Source organism: Alosa pseudoharengus, unplaced genomic scaffold (assembly GCF_046254945.1).
Source record: "Alosa pseudoharengus isolate Yale_2024_CS ecotype anadromous, Long Island Sound unplaced genomic scaffold, YU_APseudo_1.1 YU_APseudo_1.1_scf_20, whole genome shotgun sequence".
Taxonomy (NCBI): domain Eukaryota; kingdom Metazoa; phylum Chordata; class Actinopteri; order Clupeiformes; family Clupeidae; genus Alosa; species Alosa pseudoharengus.
In genome coordinates this window covers 467309-490000 of record NW_027468664.1, presented here as the reverse complement: position 1 = coordinate 490000, position 22692 = coordinate 467309, and the positions used below count along the sequence as shown (strand labels likewise).

The window sequence follows — 22692 nt, the reverse complement described above, 5'->3', positions numbered from 1 at the left end:
CAGGAGGTAGGCTATGCGGGAGAAGTGCAGCAGAGCAAGTGTCACGTGATCACTAGTGGGTCACAACGTTGTCCCACGCAGCCTAATGTTTATTTTGTGCAGCGAGAGTAGCCTACTTGGGATTTTATGCGGCTACTTCTGTTCAAGTAGCATTGATGAGACAGTCACGTTTTTTCCCACACGGTATTATATGGAGAGAAAACATTAGCCTTTGAGTATTTTAATAGTCAGCTGTAAACAAATAACTATTCTCATGTAACTCTTTTGTAAATGGACTGAAGTTCGCTCTAAATATCTACGTTTACCGATTATGCTAACCGTTAGCATCTCTATGGGATTTCTCATATACATTAGCCATAAGCTAACGCATTAGTTTCTATTCTGTAACTTGGAATGCTAGCCTACGTGATTGCTCTAAAACAAAACATAGAAGGAAATAACTGAGATGTAGGCTACTCTGTTGGTCTGCTCTTAGTTTTACAGTGAATCCTATGTAAAGGTTTGAAAGGAACTTCAGCTTCAGACTTTCTCTTGGGAAACTGTTAGGCCTATTCATCTTCTCTAATGTAGCTGGCTAGACCATGTCATTGCCACACACACAAGTGGGGGCAGAATTGGAAATGTGTCATAGTGACAATGCATTGGTTGATTTGGTTAAAAAGTCACAGGTTAGGTTATTGGTTATTATTTTAGGCCTAATGATGCTATTCATAAATAATGAGCTGTAAAGTAACTCAGTCTTTAACAAAAAATTTTTTTTAAAGGATATCGACTAATTATCGTTATCGTCAAAATCACAAAAAATATCGAGATATTATTTTTTGTCCATATCGCCCACCCTTAGTGTGTACGTACAGCAGTCTGGGCGGTGATGTGTGTGTGTGTGTGTGTGTGTGTGTGTGTGTGTGTGTGTACGTACAGCAGTCTGGGCGGTGATGTGTGTACATCCCACTATTTTGGCTCCAGCTAGAGGCTTTTCTCCTTGAGCACGTTTCCTCAGGGCCATCAGAGCTGGCATCTCTGCAACACACACACACACGCAAACACACACACGCGCACACACACACACACACAGGGTGAGAATCACAGGTTGATTTAGGATCCAGAGATGTCAGGAGAGTTTGTCCACAACAACAACATATCATCACATTAGAGTTACATATAGAGTTCTATATCAAACCGCCTCTGATCCCACTGCATGATCTGAGTGTGTGTATGTGTGTGTGTGTGCCTCTTATCCCATTGCATTACCCAAAACACACGCACACCAAAAAACACACGCACGGTCGCACGCACGCACACACACCCGCAATGTTAAATGATACTGGATTAAGTATGAGTATAAGTATATATACTCTTTTGATCCCGTGAGGGAAATTTGGTCTCTGCATTTAACCCAATCCGTGAATTAGTGAAACACACTCAGCACACAGTGAGGTGAAGCACACACTAATCCCGGCGCAGTGAGCTGCCTGCAACAACAGCGGCGCTCGGGGAGCAGTGAGGGGTTAGGTGCCTTGCTCAAGGGCACTTCAGCCGTGGCCTACTGGTCGGGGTTCGAACCGTCAACCCTCCGGTTACAAGTCCGAAGCGCTAACCAGTAGGCCACGGCTGCCCCATGATGGATTCCCCATGGATTAAACTTCATTCGGTCGGGTCGGTATAGAAGACCAGTAGAGTTGATGTAGCCTATTCAAAAGGTTTTGTGAAATTGGCTGCCTATTAGCGGATGGCCTGGGTCGATTCTAGCGTTGGCTAGGCTACACTATATAGCCTTTGGCCTCGTACCAAATTACAGCCGCGGGGATATTCTTTACCAACCCCACTCCCACTCGCGTCATATTGCCAACAAGAACGAGACGCGTCCTGGGGATACGATATGATGCACACAATACGAATCATATGGATTATATATCAGGTGCGTAAAAGACGTTTGGACATGTTGCGTAGCCTAGCCTACTGTTGGAAACCATGGGCTACGACCAAAATGGAGGATCTTCTAGCCTACTGTTGGAAACCATGCGCTACGACCAAAATGGAGGATCTTCTAGCCTACTGTTGGAAACCATGGGCTACGACCAAAATGGAGGATCTTCGACAGGAAGTTTCTAACCTAGTGGGTGGGAAACAGGAAGTTCCTAACCTATATGGCTCTCGGGGTAGTAATATAATCAGCCCCCTATATGGCTCTGGGGGTAGTAATATTCAAATTTCCCTTATTAATTTTATTTACCTGTGACTGTATGTATGTATGGTTATGAATGTAGGAATGAATGCACAATTACAACTGAATGTATGGAGATTTATGAATGTATGGAGATTTATGAATGTATGGAGATTTATGAAAGGTTAAATGAATGTCCATGTATGACTGAATGCATGGATGCTTACGAAAGTGAGGAATGAGTGTCTTGTAAGGTATGTATGGGAGAACAAGTATAGACAATGGTAACCATAGTTACCATAGAGAATGGTAATTTTGCAATTTGCACAGCTCCTTGAGTAGCCCAAATGTTTACTGTACATTTGTCTTATAATTGTTTTAACCCTGTAATTGTTATAATTGTTGTAACGCCGTGCTTGTTTTGTGTGTCTTGTAATTGTTTTAACCCTTGTAAGCCATAGGGACTGTCCATTTGTGCTTGTTTTGAGTCTCTGTTGGAACTCTTGCAGCCATTTCTCTCAGCGTCCAAAACTAATTTATCCTTGGGGAGGCAAATAAAGATACTTTGACTTTAAGCACATCATTGAGACCATCTCTGAGAAACGGTGAGATTTTGATGCAGCAAGAGTGAAGACATTGATGATTTCAACAGCACGATGGTGTTTTAAGCCCCAACGTCGTCTTCCAGGCAGCGCTGCATGGAGGGCACTAGGGTTAGGGTTAGTCTTGAAGTCGACCAGACTTATCCAACTCTGGGCAGCCATCGTTATCTCATTGTTATCTCATCGCTATCTCATCGCTATCTCATTGTTATCTCATCGTTATCTCTGCCACTTGCCATTTCTATACCTGTGACCCACAGCACTCCACTCCACTTCGGACTTCTTTCATGAACCGTGCCACCCCTAACACACACACAGACAATCATTCATACGCTTCACCATGTATATTCACCAACACACATGCGCACGCGCGCACACACACACACACACACACACACACACACACACACACACACACACACACACACACCTTGCTCAGTTGTGCTGCTAAAGACTGATTGAACAGGAAATGCTCAGAAATGCAGAAATGCTCTTAACTCTGATCCAGCACATTCACACACTTTAATCTGGAGCTGACCTGTGTGCAACCCACAATCCTGCACACACACACACACACACGCACACACACAGACACACACACACGCAGACACACACACACACGCAGACACACACACACACCACACCTTGCTCAGCGATCTCGATTTCCCTGCGTCCGAAGTCGGCCTGCTTGATGTTCTTGATGCAGAAGTCTGCGCTGCCTTTGGAGTTCTTCTGCTGTTTATCACGAGGAGACGTCTCATCATCCGAGCTGTCTGTGTAGGATGCAGCTGCAAGCAAACACACAGACACACACATCCGTAGATATATTAAATTCCTAAATCTTTCTTTCTTCATCCTTATAATTAGACACTTATGCGCAGGAAAGTTGAGCAGCTATATGCCATTTCACTACATGTTTTACAACAGTAACCCCTATGAGACAAATAAAAATGCTTGAAGTAGTGACAAAAGAGGACATTGAAGGCTGACTATCATTATTATGACCGCCGCGCAGCGAAGCGCATGCCCAAATTTCCGTCAATGAGTCCCGGGACACTGAAAGACCGGGGTACACGAAACTTGGTGCGCATGTAACCCCACATGGATAGCATGGAACCATCGTTTTTAGTTTTGATCTGTAGCCCCCCCGCTGGACTGGACCACCCGAAAGGAGGGTAGGGCAGACACAGTTTTCTGTGAATATCTCGAAAACCGTAGGGTTTAGTAGGACCATTTTTTTTTGTATGTTGATCTCAAGGGGCCATGTCAACCCATTCCATAACCACTCATTTCATGTATAGCGCCACCTAGTTAAACACAAAAAAGTAAAAATGAGGTGTTGTAATCACAGGTATCTGTGACCTAACATAGTCAAAACTGCACGAAATTGGAAGTGTAGGATCATTATGACACCCTCTGTATGCACGCCAAATTTTGAGGAATTCCGTTCATGGGGGGCCACACAATAAATTAATTTATGTTACTATACACCAACTGGCCTGTAGGTGGCCGGAGACAGTTTTCTGTGAATATCTCGAGAACCGTAGGGCCTAGGAGGTCCACCTTTTTTATGTATGTTGGTCTTAAGGGGGCATGTCAACCCATCCCATTACCACTTATTTCATGTATAGCGCCACCTAGTTAAAAATTAAAAAGCAAAGAATTAGGTGTTTTCATCACAATATCTCTGGCTGACAAGGTCAAAACTGCACGAAATTAAAAGTGTAGGATCATTATGACACCCTCCGAATGCATGCCAAGTTTTGTGTACTTTCGTTCATGGGGGGCCTTACAATAAAATAATTTATGTGTTCATTTAGTGACCTACACCAACAAGGATTCCCGGGACACTGAAAGACCGGGGTACACAAAACTTGGTGGGCATGTACCCCCACATGGATAGCATGGAACCGTCATTTTTCGTTTTGATCTGTAGCCCCCCCGCTGGACTGGACCCCCTGAAAGGAGGGTAGGGCAGACACAGTTCTCTGTGAATATCTTGAGAACTGTAGGGCCTAGGATGACCATTTTTTTCATGTTTGCCTCCAGGGGTCATGCTAACCCATTTCATGTGCACACATGTGCACAAACAGATACACACACACACACACATACATTCACAGTAATCATACGTATGACACATACTCACACAGTAGACATATGTACGCTTGCATGCACAGGCACATACGCAGGCACACACACAAGCACGCACGCACACACACACACACCCACACACTCACACACACACACACCCACACACATAACATAAACATAACACAAACAATCAAGAATTTCTCAGAATTATGAACAGGCAAGATGGAGGTGGGGTTGTATAAAATAAATTTTACATGTGAAATCTATGAACTAATCATGTTTTGGTACTTGTTGTCTAGCAGATACCAGTGTGGATAATGCAATTTAGTGAGACAGTTAGAATCATATAGGCCTTTCAGTGTGATTTCTTTTTGTGGAAAAAATGTGCTGGACTGGGCGGCGGTCATATTTTGTACCGCTCTGCGGTACATCTAGTTTCTGCCATGGCAAGCTTGCTTCATGTGTCTGTCCATCTCAAAGTCCCTGTTTTTTGCTGTCATAGGCGACATCGTGCTGTCATAGGCATCGTGCTGTCATAGGCGAGCATCGTGCTGTCATAGGCGTGCTGTCATAGGCGACATCGTGCTGTCATAGGCGAGCATCGTGCTGTCATAGGCGACATCGTGCTGTCATAGGCCAGCCCGGCCCGAGGATAGTAGCTGGAAATATCGGAGGTCGGGTCAAGTTGGGGCTCGTCCTCGGGCAGAGAATCTAAACTCTACCCCAGAGAATCTAAACTCTACCCCATAGTTGGGGCTTGTGCTCAGGCAGAGAATCTAAACTCTACCTCATAGTTAGGTATGGTGCAGTGTGGAACTTCAACCACCTCAGGGTTTTTTGCAATGGACCACCCTGCTGTGTGACTGGCACCCCAGTCATGCGTGCGACGGTGGTCACTGACCATACCTGCGCTGGTGTGGACTACCCTTCACCATGCCTTAGTTATGCTGCTATAGCATAGCGCTGTCACCATGCCTTAGTTATGCTGCTATAGCATATCGCTGTCACCATGCCTTAGTTATGCTGCTATTATAATAGCATAGCGCTGTCACCATGCCTTAGTTATGCTGCTATTATAATAGCATAGCGCTGTCACCATGCCTTAGTTATACTGCTATTATAATAGCATAGCGCTGTCACCATGCCTTAGTTATGCTGCTATAGCATAGCGCTGTCACCATGCCTTAGTTATGCTGCTATAGCATAGCGCTGTCACCATGCCTTAGTTATACTGCTATTATAATAGCATAGCGCTGTCACCATGCCTTAGTTATGCTGCTATAGCATAACGCTGTCACCATGCCTTAGTTATGCTGCTATAGCATAGCGCTGTTACCATGCCTTAGTTATACTGCTATTATAATAGTATAGCGCTGTCACCATGCCTTAGTTATGCTGCTATGCTGTCACCATGCCTTAGTTATGCTGCTATAGCATAGCTCTGTCACCATGCCTTAGTTATGCTGCTATAGCACAGCACTGTTACCATGCCTTAGTTATGCTGCTATAGCATAGTGCTGTCACCATGCCTTAGTTATGCTGCTATAGCATAGGGCATAAAAAAAAAAAAAGGTTTGGTTCCTGTTGGTTGTCAGTTGAGGCCATGGGTCGGTAGGGAATTGTTTTTTTTTTTTTTTTTTTTTCCAGTGGCAGTAAGGGATAGGTAGAAAATCAATCCCACCAGGATTTCGCGAGGTTTTTTGAGACTGTTGCGACCTAAAATGCCTGAATGGAAGTTGCGGTGATTTTAGCTGTTTCTTGTGGAGAAATTGCGGGAGGAAGTGAAAATTGCAAAAATAGTTTAAATTTAGGGCAATTAAGGTTAGTAAGACCAAAATCACACTGATAATCTTGATGCTTATTAAAAAGGATAATCAAAGGTAAACAGTAAGGATTACAGAAAATCAAAGTAGGCCTACTTTATTTGTGAAAATGCTTTGACTGAGGTAATTCACAAAGCATTATAGTAGAACTGTCCAAAAAAGACAGTCACCTAAAGAGATGGCATCATGTCATATGTTTCAATACATTCATATATTTTGTAATTCATATTAAGTTCATATCTTTTTAATAATTCATAGTCTGTGGCCTGCATAATTACTAATATCCAAGTAAGTATCTAGTAATTTCATATTGATTTAAACTATTTGACTACACTTCTGTTTAATGTCATTACATTGGTGGTGTACGTCTAATTGACTGCCTGCCCCTTTAAGGACGTGAGAGTAGCCTAATTACATTTCTGAGTGGATTGGAAGGCTTGCATCTCACTGTGTTCGGCTACGAGTGTAAATCACTTTTTGCATAGTGCATAACCATATGTGGATGCAAGTGGGAATGTCTTCTATGTCATTAGTTAAAATAAATGTTAAAAAAAAACAACTCGAATGAAATCATTCTTGGATCATAGAAGAGGTAAATGTCTTATGTGGTAGCACTACTCAAACTAAGCCCACAAGCTAGCAAACATAAGCTTGACATAAACATGACATAAGCTAAAAGGACATATCCAGGTAAACGTTTGCCAATGGGTTGCATAGCCTACTCAAATGTCAATAAAACAAGTAGGCCTTAATTAACTTACTTTCATAGCCTAGGTAGGTTAGCAACACCAGGTTGAGAGATGCAAGTAAGCAGATCGTTAACGTTAGCCTTCTATTTATTGTCATCAAAACTGCAGAGGAACGAACACTTAGGGCAGTCTTTGGTGTCATATGCAGAAGGTGCAGAAGTAAGTGTGCCATCTGGCTCAATATTCTGCGCGAGGGACTGTTGCGGTAGGTGACATTTCACAGTGAAACTACGATGACAAATTTGCGAAAAAGTTGCGGTGTTTGGACAAAATTGCGAGTGCCTTCGACGAAAACAATCGTCTTCGTGAACTGTGCATAGGCTACTTTGTAACAGAGAGAATACGCTCATCCCTATACATAACGCAAGGGGTAATTAATGTAATTATAGTTCGCCTTTTATTTGTGGATTTATTTAATCTAGCCTAGACTATTTAGTGTTATTTCTTCCCCAAGCTCATAAAATAAATTTGGGTCGCACATAAATTGACAGGGTCGGTCGGAAACCGGAACCCAAGAATTTTTTTTTTTATGCCCAGCGCTGTCACCATGCCTTAGTTATGCTGCTATAGCACAGCACTGTTACCATGCCTTAGTTATACTGCTATTATAATAGCATAGCGCTGTCACCATGCCTTAGTTATGTTGCTATAGCATAGTGCTGTCACTATGCCTTAGTCATGCTGCTATTATAATAGCATAGCGCTGTCACCATGCCTTAGTTATGCTGCTATAGCATAGCGCTGTCACCATGCCTTAGTTATGCTGCTATAGCATAGCGCTGTCACCATGCCTTAGTTTTGCTGCTATTATAATAGCATAGCGCTGTCACCATGCCTTAGTCATGCTGCTATAGCATAGCGCTGTCATGGACTTTTCATGTGTCACACCGTACAACTCCCCCTCTCTCCCCTTCCCTCTCTCAAATCTCCCTCTCTTGCCTATTCTCACTATGGTATAGCACTATATAGTACCATTGATATACTTATTGATATTAACCATTTTGATTTATAGTAATACTAACCCACTCTACATCTCTCTTTCTTCCCCCCTTACCTCACTTGTGAGGTATACCATCACCAGTGAAGGGAATCATTTTATATGACCGTTTCTTGCCCCAGACTAGGTGGAAGCTTAGCCACATTTACATTTAGAGGGTATTCTCTTTCTCCCTTTGATCTATTCAATGCAGATGTAGGTGTGAAATGCTCCCCACTGATAGCAATAAAATTTATGGATAATAATTTAACTTCAAGACTACTTTTAGTTAGCCATGTAACCCTTAATGGTTTTAAACAAAGACCCTATCCCCTCCCCCAATGGAATGCTAATGTGCTGGTTTAAGGCCTATCACTTACACAAGACAAAGGATGCTACCTTGATATAATGTATCCATGTATCATGAAATGTAAATGTATTCATGTCTGGTATCATTTTGATAGTCTCATTACAAGGATTGTAATGATGTGATTGTGAGAATGTTTGGAACATTCTATAAGTGATATTTCTGATATATAAGATATCTCTCCTCATGCTATTCATATAGGTGTGAAGTGGGTGTGAGTAGGTGTGTCTGATACCAAGTGAAGAGCCAACCAAGTGGGATTGTTCTTGGCGCCATTTTTTGTTCTTTGTTTAAAACATTTAAAAGTAACTAAACTGCAATGTTTGTCAGATCAGATTTTCTAGACTTGGACTAAGGATGTAGCGGAAGAGAGGATAAGTTGGCTACAGGCCAACCTAGGCCTCAGGCCTGGGCTAGGCCTACATAGACCATAGACCTTTTTGTACTCTCTCTCTCAGCTTGTAACATAATAAACCTGATTCCTGAGTTTTTCCTGAAGTTCGCCAGTCTAAGATCAATATTAAGTAATTATTCACCTACAATTACTTTCACCACTGGTCCTGCCATCTGTCCACAATCTCCTCTTTGGGTTAAACAAAGACCTGGGTTAAACTTTAGCTGAATTCTATGTTTGTGTCATTAACGGTAAATGTATTCATGTTTGGTATCATTTTTATAGTCTCAGTACAAGGAGTACAATGAATTAAGTGTAAGAATGTTTAGAACATCCTGTATAACATTTCTACCCGAGGAGCCTTCCTAATATGTTAAATAGTAAGTGGGTGTGTGTAGGTGTGTGTAGGTGTGTCTGGGTGTGGCTAACAGAAACGGCGGGAAGAGAAAGCCAATCAGAGGACGTTGTACCTATGATCACCACGTGAACCACACCCTTGCAAATTGAGCATAAAAGACCAGCCTCTTCCGGTAGTCTTTAGAAGAGAATATTGACAATCTGGTGAAATCCATGATGGGCAGACACAAACATGTACTTTTCTCCCTTGAGGGGCACTGGCCCCTCATTGAAAAGAATAAATGCATGGATCCTGATCTTGCATCGTCCTGATTGAGTCTCAAGAGAAATATGGTAGTAAAAATATACTATCACCAGTCATCAGCCATCCGTGTGTTTGGCCCTCATCTCACTCATCTCACCTGAAGTCCCATCCCTACGACTGCCCTGTCATCGCCTATTGCTGTCCCCCTGCCCGGATTCCTGTACCGTGCAGCCTAGCGACCCACCACTTGCCCTATGACAACTCCCAATCCCCCTGGACAATTCCATCTCCTACGCTGGACTATTTGAACTTTCTGACACTAAATAAGATTCATGCATTATCATGCTGGATATGTAGCCATCCCACCTCTTGTAGCTTTCACCTCAGGTGGCTTTAAACACCATGTATACAGACCTTACTGTTCTGTAACTGACCCTAGGCAGATGGGTCAGGCCCTTAAGTCGTGGATCTGCTCGAGGTTTCTTCCTATATGTATCTCCAATTCTAGGGAGTTTTTCCTCGCCCCTGTTACCCATGGGCTTCTTTTCTTTTCTCTGATTGTCTAACACTCTGTAAAGCACCATGAGACATGTGAAATGTTTTGGCGCTCTATAAGTGAGAGCCATTATCATTATATTAGATGAAAATGGTCTCAGAACGACAACATTATCATTTATCGCAATAATTTCTAGGACAACTTATCGTCCAGCAAAATGTGTTATCGTGACAGGCCTATGTATGTGTGTGTGTGTGTGTGTGTGTGTGTGTGTGTGTGTGTGTGTGCGTGCGTGTGCGTACCTGAGCTGTAGCTGTCTGTAGATGACTGAGAGATGGAGTGTGTGTGTGCGTGCGTGCGTGCGTGTACCTGAGCTGTAGCTGTCTGTAGATGACTGGGAGATGGAGCGAGACAGAGAGCGGCGTCCGATCTTTGATGGACGTTTGTTAAATTCTTGCTTCTGGTCAGCAAACTGGATCTGCTACACAAACACACACACACACAGCCAGAGAGAGAGAGACAAAGACAGAATCATAAATGAGGAGTCGGGGAAACTGCCAGAGTAACACAGCATACCTGTGTCTGAAACTGATGTCTGGATGTCAAAATCACCATGACAACCACAAAGACAGCTGGTGCTTTAACCTCAGGTTACGGTTGTTACGGTTATGGTTAGATGTTGGCTTCTCAGCATCTGACCTAATCACATTCTTACTCTGAACAAGTTCCTGAGTCTTCCACAACACATTGTAATTCCCTTAGCTTAGCTTTCAACATTATTATCAACTTTAGCCTTAGCATTATTATCACCTTTAGCCCTACGCTGACCTTTAATCATTAGCATAATTGTCAGCCTTTGTCATCACACTGACCTCAGCGGCGCTCGGGGAGCAGTGAGGGGTTAGGTGCCTTGCTCAAGGGCACTTCAGCTGTGCGTCGGGGTGATCGGGGTTCGAACCGCCAACCCTCCGGTTACAAGTCCGAAGCAGTAACCAGTAGGCCACGACTGCATTTCTCCTCTTTAGCATCGATTCTCTTTAGCCCTTAGCATCACTATGACCAACTGCATCACCCTTGCCTTAGCACATCTCAACTTTAGCATCACCCTTGCCTTAGCACATCTCAACTTTAGCATCACCTCAGCTTATATCTGACTTTAAAGTATCATTCCAGCGAAAATTGATCCAAGGGTGTTTTTCTGCATTAAAACACATCAAATAAGCCGTGGAGACAGTAATTTTCATTGATCAACCACTACAGAGCTTGGCCTGGTATATGCTATAGCCCCAAATCGCAAACAGTAGATTATCTAAGGGCAGTAAGCTAAATGCTTCCCAAATAGCATTTTTTTGACCAGTAATATTGTTCAAAATAGCACCAAACCTCGTCAGTAGCTTGCTTAGGGCCTCTACACATAAAACGAAGCACCAACAACCTAGTTAGGAAACCCAGAGTGTTGACCAAAGAATTTCTCCGGATAGCGTGACAGTTGGTAAGTGTTCTTAACAGTCTTCTGTAATAAACTTCGGGTTCACTAACTAGGTTGTTAGTGCTTTGTTTTGTGTGTAGAGAATTATTCTCATCACTTTCACCTTTACCCTGTAACATCACTGGCCTTTACCCTGTGACATCACTCTGGCCTTTACCCTGTAACATCACTCTGGCCTCTGACCTTTAACCTGTAACATCACTCTGGCCTTTACCCTGTGACATCACTCTGACCTTTACCCTGTGACATCACTCTGGCCTCTGACCTTTAACCTGTAACATCACTCTGGCCTCTGACCTTTAACCTGTAACATCACTCTGGCCTCTGACCTTTAACCTGTAACATCACTCTGGCCTTTACCCTGTAACATCACTCTGGCCTTTAACCTGTAACATCACTCTGGCCTCTGACCTTTAACCTGTAACATCACTCTGGCCTTTACCCTGTGACATCACTCTGACCTTTACCCTGTAACATCACTCTGACCTTTACCCTGTAACATCACTCTGCTGGCCTTTACCCTGTGACATCACTCTGACCTTTAACACTATTTTCACCCTTACCATCATTCTGACTTTTAGTCTTTAGCATCACTCTCAGCTTTAGCCTTTAGCATCACTCTTCCCTTTAGCATCACTCTGACTTCTAGCATCATTCTGACTTTTAGTCTTTAGCATCACTCTCAGCTTTAGCATCAATCGCAGCTTTAGCATCACTCTGACCTCTAGCATCATTCTGACTTTTAGTCTTTAGCATTACTCCCAGCTTTAGCATCACTCTGACCTCTTGCATCATTCTGACTTTTAGTCTTTAGCATCACTCTCAGCTTTAGCGTTTAGCATCACTCTCAGCTTTAGTCTTCAGCATCACTCTCATGTTTAGCCTTTAGCATCACTCTGACTTCTAGCATCATTCTGACTTTTAGTCTTTAGCATTACTCTCAGCTTTAGTCTTCAGCATCACTCTCATGTTTAGCCTTTAGCATCACTCTGACTTCTAGCATCATTCTGACTTTTAGTCTTTAGCATTACTCCCAGCTTTAGCATCACTCTGACCTCTTGCATCATTCTGACATTTAGTCTTTAGCATCACTCTCAGCTTTATTCTTTAGCATCACTCTCAGCTTTAGCCTTTAGCATCAATCCCAGCTTTAGCATCACTCGGACCTCTAGCATCATTCTGACTTTTAGTCTTTAGCATCACTCTTACGTTTAGCCTTTAGCATCACTCTGACCTTTAGCATCATTCAGAGTGATCAGAATATATGTGTGTGTGTGTGTATGTATGTGTGTGTGTGTGTGCATATGTTATGTGTGATGGTACAACTGAAAATAGCCATGCTGCACATATTCCCACAACAAAACATTATTCATATGTTCATATGTATTGGTACTCATTTGACATATGTCAAAAGGTACAGTTACAAAAATTGTTATTAATACATTATCATTTCACTTAACTGCCTTGCACTATATTTATATTTAATTAGTCTATACTGATATTGCACTATTCCCACCCTCTTTTCAATGTATATTGCATCTTGCTTGTGCCTGCTGAGGTGTCCACGGCTTGGCAACCTTGACAGGGACAACAAGGAGGCGGACATCCTCAGCCACCCCCCCCCCACCCCGGGCGGTCATCCCCAGCTTTCACTGAGATTTCACACAAGATTCACTGAACAAAAATGCTGATGTGGTACATGAAAATTTAGCTAAAAATGTGGAGAATGCAATGCAATCAAGCATTTTGGACGATATATTATCACAAGCTGGCAGAATAGGCAACAGGCCGATGTGCGTTTTATTTGGAGACTGTTTTGCGAGACAGAGGCTGAGGGTTGATCCAGCATGGATTCTAAACTCTGTGGTGGATAGGATCTACAATTAGGTGTTAACAATACTACTACGCTAGGTCGAAGTACTCCCAAGTGCTATTGCGCCACACATTGTAGTTCTCCGGTTTATTCGCTTGGAAAATCGCCACGTTTCATGTTGCGTGGCCGTAGCATTTCTATCAACTACTCGTGCAACTGTATTTAAGTCGGGAAAACGTGGATGTTTTAGTTACGGCAAAGCCCGCTAGCATAGCAACATGCTAACACAGTCCAGCCGCGCACCAGAGCGTTTGAGTGCACGTACCGACACGGGAGAGGTATGACTCAACTCGTGAAAGTTAAGGTAAGAACATATATTACTACTGCCATTGGGTGGCGTGTTCCTTTAACTGGGCGACCCGAGCTTCTTTGGAAGCTCAAGTCGGCGGCGGTGTGTACGTACAGTAACGGCATCTCTCTCCTTCTTAACGGCGTCTCTCCATCTTGCCTTCGTCTCTCCATCTTGCCTTCGTCTCTCCATCTTGCCTTCGTCTCTCCATCTTGCCTTCGTCTCTCTCCTTCTTACCTTCCTAGCAGCGTCTCTACGTCTTATTGTAAAACCACCAATTACCAACCATTTCGTTCGGAAAAACAACAATGTTTTTTTAATACTATTTAATTTAATTTAATACTAATAAAAACATTTGATATATGAACCTTACATTTTTCAGTAGCCATAGGTGTGTAGATTTGAACAAAATCTAGTTTGGTTCTTACCAGGGCTTTTACTGCCTGAAATATCCAATTTTTGTTTACACGCTCGGAGTTTAGTGCTGGGCTGGTGGGTGCCTATTTCCAACCTTTCTCACGGCACATAGATAGATAGATAGATAGATACTTTATTAGATACTTTATTGATCCCCAGGGGAAATTCAAGGCACATCAACAGTTAGACCGAGAATTCTCGTCGCAAATCAAAATTCCACTGGAGCTCCAAGCGGATTTGTACACGCAGCCATACAACACTGTTTACAGCTCTTCGAGTCACGGTTAAATGTAATTTTTGGTACATAGCTAATTTAGATACACTTATGGTGTGGGTGCTTGCGTTTCTTTAGTAATTGACGTCTTGGTTTGTATAGAAATGAAAATTAAGTGACATATACACGTAAGAGGTCGGAAATATGGAATGGTTGGTAATTGGTGACGTTGCTATAGCGTAGTACCTTCCTAACGGCGTCTCTCTCAGTCTTACCTTCCTAACGGCGGTGTGTGTGTGTGTGTGTGTGTGTGTGTGTGTGTGTGTGTTCCTAACGGCGTCTCTCTCAGTCTTACCTTCCTAACGGCGGTGTGTGTGTGTATGTGTGTGTGTGTGTGTTCCTAACGGCGTCTCTCTCAGTCTTACCTTCCTAACGGCGGTGTGTGTGTGTGTGCATGTGTGTGTGTGTGTGTTTCTAACGGCGTCTCTCTCAGTCTTACCTTCCTAACGGCGGTGTGTGTGTGTGTGTGTGTGTGTGTGTTCCTAACGGCGTCTCTCTCAGTCTTACCTTCCTAACAGCGGGCCGCTCCTGCTCTCCTTCCCTCCGCTTCTTCAGCATGATGATGACGGATCAGTGAGGGAAGGAGAGCAAGAGCAGCCCGACCCCTTTATACTCGTAACCCCCGGCGACCCATTTATACCCGTAACCCCCGGTGATCCGGTCGCAGCCAGTCAGCTCAGGATCACAATGCCGGATTGTCCGAACACCAAACGCTGTGTGTGTGTGTGTGTGTGTGTGTGTGTGTGTGTGTGTGTGTGTGTGTGTGAGTCTGCTCCCTCACCTCTGGCTGCAGAGTCGCAGCAGCATCACGATTGTTAATTGTTAGAAGGCTGGAAAACTGCGACTGAGGAGCTAGAATGTGCATGTATGTGTGCATATTTATGTGTTTCCGTGGACGTATGTCATACATATATATTTGTGTACAGTGTGTGCATGTGCATATGTATGTGTATATGTGTGTGTGTGAGATGGTAAAAGCCTAGCCATCCAAAGGGTTAGAGAGGTCAGAATATATGTGTGTGTGTGTGTGCATATGTTGTGTGTGATGGTACAAGTCTAGCTATCCACAGGTGTGTGTATCTGTGTGTGTGTGTGTGTGTATGTGCGTATGTAATGGTACAAGTCTAGCTATCCACAGGTAGACAGAACACAGGTGTGTGTGTGTGTGTGCGTATGTGTATGTGTGTACCCATTACAAAGCAGTCTTTGTGGGTAGGCAGCTTAAGGGGTTGAACTGACTGGCTGTGTGCCTGTAAGGTGCCACTGAGAACTGGGGCACCAGCAGGGGAACATCAGGGCACTGGGCCCACTAAACACAACCTTCACACCGAGGGGCAACAGAGCCTCACATTCACACCGAGGGGCAACAGACCATCACATTCACATTTACACCGAGGGGCAACAGAGCCTCACATTTAGATTGAGGGCAGAACAGCACATTTACCCTGAATGTCAGTAGAACACCTTTACACTGAGGGGCATTAGAACACCTTTACACTGAGGGGCATTAGAACGCCTTTACACTGAGGGGCATTAGAACACTGAGGGGCATTAGAAAGCCGTTATGTGGTAGCCTAGAGGCTATCTTGCCTAGCTCGGGTAGACATTTGGCTCGTCACCGTTATGTGGTAGCCTAGAGGCTATCTTGCCTAGCTCATGTGATAGCCTAGAGGCTATCTTGCCTAGCTTGTGTGGTAGCCTAGAGGCTATCTTGCCTAGCTCGGGTAGGCTACCCTATGTGCATTTGGCTTGTCACCGTTATGTGGTAGCCTAGGGGACATCTTGCCTAGCTTGGGTAGGCATTTGGCTTGTCACCGTTATGTGGTAGCCTAGAGGCTATCTTGCCTAGCTTGGGTAGGCATTTGGCTTGTCACCGTTATGTGGTAGCCTAGAGGCTATCTTGCCTAGCTTGGGTAGGCATTTGGCTTGTCACCGTTATGTGGTAGCCTAGAGGCTATCTTGCCTAGCTTGGGTAGGCATTTGGCTTGTCACCGTTATGTGGTAGCCTAGAGGCTATCTTGCCTAGCTCGTATGGTAGCCTAGAGGCTATCTTGCCTAGCTCGGGTAGGCATTTGGCTTGTCACCGTTATGTGGTAGCCTAGAGGCTATCTTGCCTAGCTCGTGTGGTAGCCAAGAGGCTATCTTGCCTAGCTCGGGTAGGCTACCCTATGTGCAGAAATGAAATGGAGTTACTGAGCATTCAAGTCATATTTTCTTCTCCTGAAGTTTATGAATGAGATTACTGGTATTTCCAGATTCCACTGATGTATAGGTATCAACCAGTCCTCCAAAATTCTCGTGCAAGAACAATAACAAATGTCAAACTAGTAAAGAATCATTACATGGGAGGCTGCTCCTATAGTAACTCCTATCCCCTGTGGTGTGTGTTCCTATAGTAACTCCTATCCCCTGTGTTATGTGTGTTCCTATAGTAACTCCTATCCCCTGTGTTATGTGTGTTCCTATAGTAACTCCTATCCCCTGTGGTGTGTGTGTTCCTATAGTAACTCCTATCCCCTGTGTTATGTGTGTTCCTATAGTAACTCCTATCACCCCTTACTGTCTCTTAACAGATAGTGTAGTTAAACCCAGGTGATTGTGTGTGTGTGTGGTGATTGTATGTGAGTGTGTGTGTGTGGTATGTGTGGTGTGTGTGTGTGTGTAGAGCAGATCTGTACAGTATATAAACACAGTCGCACAGGAGGCTAAATGTGAGTTTGGAGAAAACAGAAAGTGCTACACGTGTTTGTTGTGGTAACATGGAAATGCCACGCATGTTGTAGGATCCTGTGGGCTCCACACACACACACACACACACGCATACTGCAGCCTCCTGCTAGCACCACATCTGCTGATCACCACAGTCTGTGTGTGTGTGTGTGTGTGTGTGTGTGTGTGTGTGATATACTCAGTTCCATCAGCACTGTGACCTTGGGAAGCCATTTTCTACAAGGACAGAAGAACAGATATGACAGGAGAGAGAGAGAGGGAGAGAGGGAGGGAAGGAGAGAGGGAGGGAGGGAAGGAGGGAGGGAGAGATAGAGAGAAAGAGAGAGAGGGAGGGAGGGAGAGGGGAGGTAGAGAGAGAGAGAGGGAGAGAAGGAGGGAGGGAGAGATAGAGAGAGGGAGGGAGAGAGAGAGGGAGAGAGAGGGAAAGCGGGAGGGCAGGAAAAGTAGAGAGAAAAAGAGGGAGGGAGGGAGAGAGAAAGAGAGGGAGAGAGAGGAAGAGGAGAAGGACAGAGCATGAGGAGAGAGAGAGAAGTGACAGAGAGGAAAGGGTGTGTGTGTGTGTTTAATCTGCTGCATGAGCGAGCTCAAAGGAGATTAACACACACACACACACACACACACACACACACACACACACAGGGTACAATCCTCTCAGCAAATGGGAGCATATATCCAGTGAGTGTGTGTGTGTGTTTGTGTATAATGTTCTAGTGTTGTATAATAATAGCTGCTTTCAGACATACAGTAGGTATAAGTCTGCATGTTCTACAGATATCAGACTTGGGTATAAGTCTATGTTCTACAGAGCGCTGTGGCATTAGCTAAATGTTAGCGCTGTGGCATTACTTAAATACTTAAAGTATCTATTAAAGTATCTATCTATCTATCTATCTATCTATCTATTTGCCAAATGTTAGCGCTGTGGCATTAGCTAAGTGTTAGCGCTGTGTCTAACTAACTGAGCTCCTCTCAGTATGATCAGAAAATGAATGAGATGACCGGCAAAAGAGACGAATACAGTGCTGTTATCAATATAGTAACCCTAACCCTAACCCTAACCTCTAACCCTAACCCTAACCCTAACCCTTACCCTTACCCCCTATACCTAACCCTAACCCTAACCGTTATCTCTAGTATAACCGTGTTTATGTTTCACAAATATGACAACAATCAAATTAGCCTCCATCACTCAACCAATGTTAACGTTATTTTACCTTTGGACGCAACATTAAGCTGGTGACCAGTGGTGCTAAGATGAAGGTTAGCCTAACATTACTGCAGTAAAAACCAAGCACGTCCGATAAACATTCTCAGGTTTGTCACGCTCGCAAACACACACACACACGCACTCGGGCTCTAAAACACACACTCACACACACACACACACACACACACACACACACACACACGCTTGCACGCACACGCTCGTACAAACACACACACGCGCACACACACACACACACAGGCTCGCACGCACACGCTCGTATAATCAGGCATGAGAACGGGTCCGGGGTGAAAAAGGTGAGAAGGGCGCGCAAAGAGGGAAATGGCCGTTTCATAGCAAAACAAGCGCGAGTGACATTGTTGCCAATAGTGCATGTAGCTTCCATGGAGTATGAACTTGCCTAAAACCAGAGAGTTATGAAGAAAACAAACTACAAAATGACTCATTTTCACAAAAAAATATGTATTATTTCTTCTTTTTGGCTTGGGTGTGAAGGGGCCCACTTGCACTGTTTGGCAACATGCTTCAGCCTGGCCCTCCTCTCCTCCTCAGTAATCTACATGAGTTTTCTTCAAAGCTTTCTTTCTTTCTTTATGCCTGAAGTTATCATACATTTCTGAAGATTTCATAGGCCAAATGGACACTTCATATTAGACTATTAGAATGAGTCTGAATAAGATAGGTCTGAATATTTGTTGGACCAAACCAGGTAATAAATAAACTTGGGTAGGGTAGACTAGGCTTTAATTTGTAAAATTGGTTTTAATAGTTTTAACCTGCAGCATAGGCTAGTACTTACAGATTGTAGCATTGTGCTAGTATGTTTATTCATCAAATGAACTCGTTATGTCTATATTTCTGTCCAATATCGCTAACTTTAACAACAGCCTATGCTACGTTGCTACACCAATCTCAACGTCTTTTTCTGACATAAGTTGAAAGTTTCAACTAGCCCACCTGTGACATCAATAAGCATCTCTCCTCGCCGGGCTCACATTCCAGCTGACATTTCAGACGCATAGTCACACAGACAGGGAGGCTATTCCAGCGCAAGCGTTGTGTTCGCGTTGCATCCGCGGCAAAATTTAGCTTCCACTGTTTAATAGGCTAAATGCATAGGGGCTGCATTCACATAATCGTTGCTGGATCAGACAAGTTTTTAATTGTGCTTTTGTCTTACAATGCATCAAGATGCGTTCGCGTCTGCGCGTGATTTGTAAACTCAGATGCCTTCCCTCTAGTGGTAATGGGGGTGCAACGATAAAAGAGGTGTCAAGCCAAGGCCACAGGAGGGGTTCCGGTGCTTGAGCCAACTATCATTGACCGTCAACTGTGTCAACATCAACTCAACGTGAGCGTGACAGAAGCAACGCGAACACGCGGAATGAACTCAGCTCAGCCAGACAATAGAGACTATACGTTATGTTTCAAGTTCCTTTTCATTTGTACAAAGAAATAAATACCATCAGTTCACGGACGACGTTGGTCGGACAATCTTTTTACGTGTCAAGAAACCCAAGCACCGGAATTCCCTAGAAGTGGTGAGACGAATGTAACAGAGCAACCATGTGCATACAAGGGACTTTAATGGGCTGGGACAAAAGTATGTATGCTGGTAGTTTTCCGTGTGTGTGAGCCCTCCCCCCATACAGGTGCAGAGAATATCCCAATTACACAGCAGCAGCGTGATTGGTGATCCATCAGGATAAAGTCTCCAGATGTGCACCGGTGCGCAGACTGGAATCCCGGAAGACGCACTGCCAACCGCGACCACACTCGCAACACACTACAAGGCCGAACGAATGATCAACTACCCGACGAGAGAGGGCGAAATCATACAACGCACGCAATTACAACCAATTAAGGAAAGTAGCCTCTCTGTTATCCACTTGTGTGAACGAGTGCACGATTTAGCCAGTGTGTATGTCGTCTGTGCCAGCTGATTCCGCCTCCCCTTGTTTACAGTCCGTGTGAAGGATCAACGCCACCAGGACGTTGGGAAGAAGGGAGCACGATATAACTAAGCTACGCACACAAAATCATCTACTAAGGATCAACGCCACCAGTGAAGTTGGGAAGAAGGGAGAACGATCTAATTAAGCTACACACGCAAAATCATCTACTAAAGGGAAGTGATTTCTCCTATGTCGTATCCGACGTTCAGCTAGAAGTGAATTTGTCTGTGCTGTTCGCTTGGGACGCTGATTTCACTTCCTGCTTTTCACAGCGCGATTCGTGGAGGCGGGTTCGAATGGTCGATCGGGAAAGTTACAACCCTGCCGCTGCTCACGGATTGGACGACAAGTCGGGGGCTGGGTCTATGGACGACATAAGCTCAACAGAACTGAGTCTGTTTTTCTGATTCTTATTGACATTTTCAGTGTGTGGCATGGACTAAAGTAATTGTGTTTTGGGGTTATAGTGAATTATACAGGGCTGCCTACAGTACAGGGGTTTACGACCTGGTCATAATTTCGCTGCCAATAGGGGTGTAAACTGGGGTCTCAGACAGATGCTTTGATGGAGTGTGTTTTATCACCTATGTGTGTATCAAGTCACCTTACTGTGTTTAAACCCCTATGTGATTAATTTATTCAAAAAGTCACTCCAGTGTGTGTGGGTGTGACCTTCATGCTTATAGCCTAGTGGTGTGTAGGACTTTGTCACCTTACAGTGTTTTACCCTTATGTGACTAGTGTGTTCAGTAAGTCACTAAATTGTGTGCTTTTTGTGCCGTAGCCTAGTTGCGTGATTAGAACTTGTCAATTGACCTTAACTCTAGCATTTGCCTTGTATTCCCTACTGCACTCCCTGACGTAGAAATTAAGACCCCCCCCCTACCCACTGTATTGAGGGTGTCACATGGACCTTTGCCATTTTGCACTTTCTGCCCCTTTGCACATTTAGCGGCCACGCTCTGATATCTCCTGGCAGCTTATTGATTTTAGAAACGATAAAGTGTTACATGATTGTTGTTTTTTAGAAAACCTTTAATAAACTTGTATTTTTATAAATTTGGCTCTTCAGTTGTTGTGTGATTCAAGGGTCCTCTATTACCTGCTTATCACCGTTACACGAACAATTAGAAGTGTCATAGGGACAAACAAACAAAGTTTTTGCCACTACACAAACGGTATAATTAATCAAGTGATGTCATCATATAATCAAGCCCATGTATCAAAACAAATGGTATAATTAATCAAGTGATGTCATCATATAATCAAAACAAACAGTATAATTAATCAAGTGATGTCATCATATAATCAAAACAAACAGTATAATTAATCAAGTGATGTCATCATATAATCAAGTGATGTCATCATATAAAACAAATGGTATAATTAATTAATCAAGTGATGTGTCAACTCACTTGCATTATCATCCAAAAGTTTCTCGGGTCTAACAGTGATTTTCTCTCTCAATGGAACTGTAAACTCGTAGCCTCGTGAGACCATCCTGATCTCGCGAGCTTCAGGGTTTCACTCGCAGATCAGTCTGGATACTTTCCGTTAAAGAAAATTTGGAGCAGTTCACCAAACGAACGTCCAATCAGCGTTGGCTTTGAGGCAGGTTGAGGTGTGACGCAACGAACAACATGACGGCATCCACAGAGATGAGCATAGCTATCGCGCAAGTTTTATTCAAATTAGAAAGTATTCCTGGGTAAACTGTGAAGCTATGAGTCTCAGCCATGCAGCTGGGAGGAATGAACGACACAGACATCCTCCACGGCTGATTCCAGTTCATAATGGAGGAATATACTATCTTCAGAAGTGTAGGGCCTACCGTGAAAACTTGATGGGAATTGTCGTTGATTAGGTTCATAAATGGTAAGTTAAAACATCTTAACGTTTGTCACGTTACCTAACTTAATTGTATGTTAAACGGCATTAGAATAATACTTTGTTCATCTAATTGGTTGATTTGGCCCGTCGATAACCAACAAAGGTGGTGATAGACAGATGGTTTATCCAATCAGCTAACCAGTATGTCCGCCTCTTCCCAAAAGTTCTTCAATGAAAAGTTCCCAGATGAATATGCGGAGCAAATCCATCTGGCGGAGTCAGGTTAGTAAACTCGGGCTTAAGAAATTTAATTTAATTTAAAGTTAACGAAACGGATGGGAGGC

General features: G+C 43.7%; 1 protein-coding gene across 5 annotated transcripts in view; it reads right to left on the bottom strand.

Moving 5' to 3' along the window:
* Positions 1-22692, bottom strand: part of ahcyl2b (adenosylhomocysteinase like 2b) — an 81666-nt gene that overhangs the window by 41957 nt on the left and 17017 nt on the right. For 2 of the 5 annotated variants that reach the window (XM_076296159.1, XM_076296161.1), the window contains exons 2-4: positions 10636-10747; positions 3411-3554; positions 920-1020 (exon numbers count right to left, since the gene is read on the bottom strand). In XM_076296159.1, the coding sequence (XP_076152274.1) occupies positions 920-1020; positions 3411-3554; positions 10636-10747 (357 nt within the window). Of the gene's footprint in view, positions 1-919; positions 1021-3410; positions 3555-10568; positions 10591-10635; positions 10748-22692 lie in introns of those variants that run through there. The other 3 variants (XM_076296160.1, XM_076296158.1, XM_076296163.1) reach the window with 2 other exon arrangements.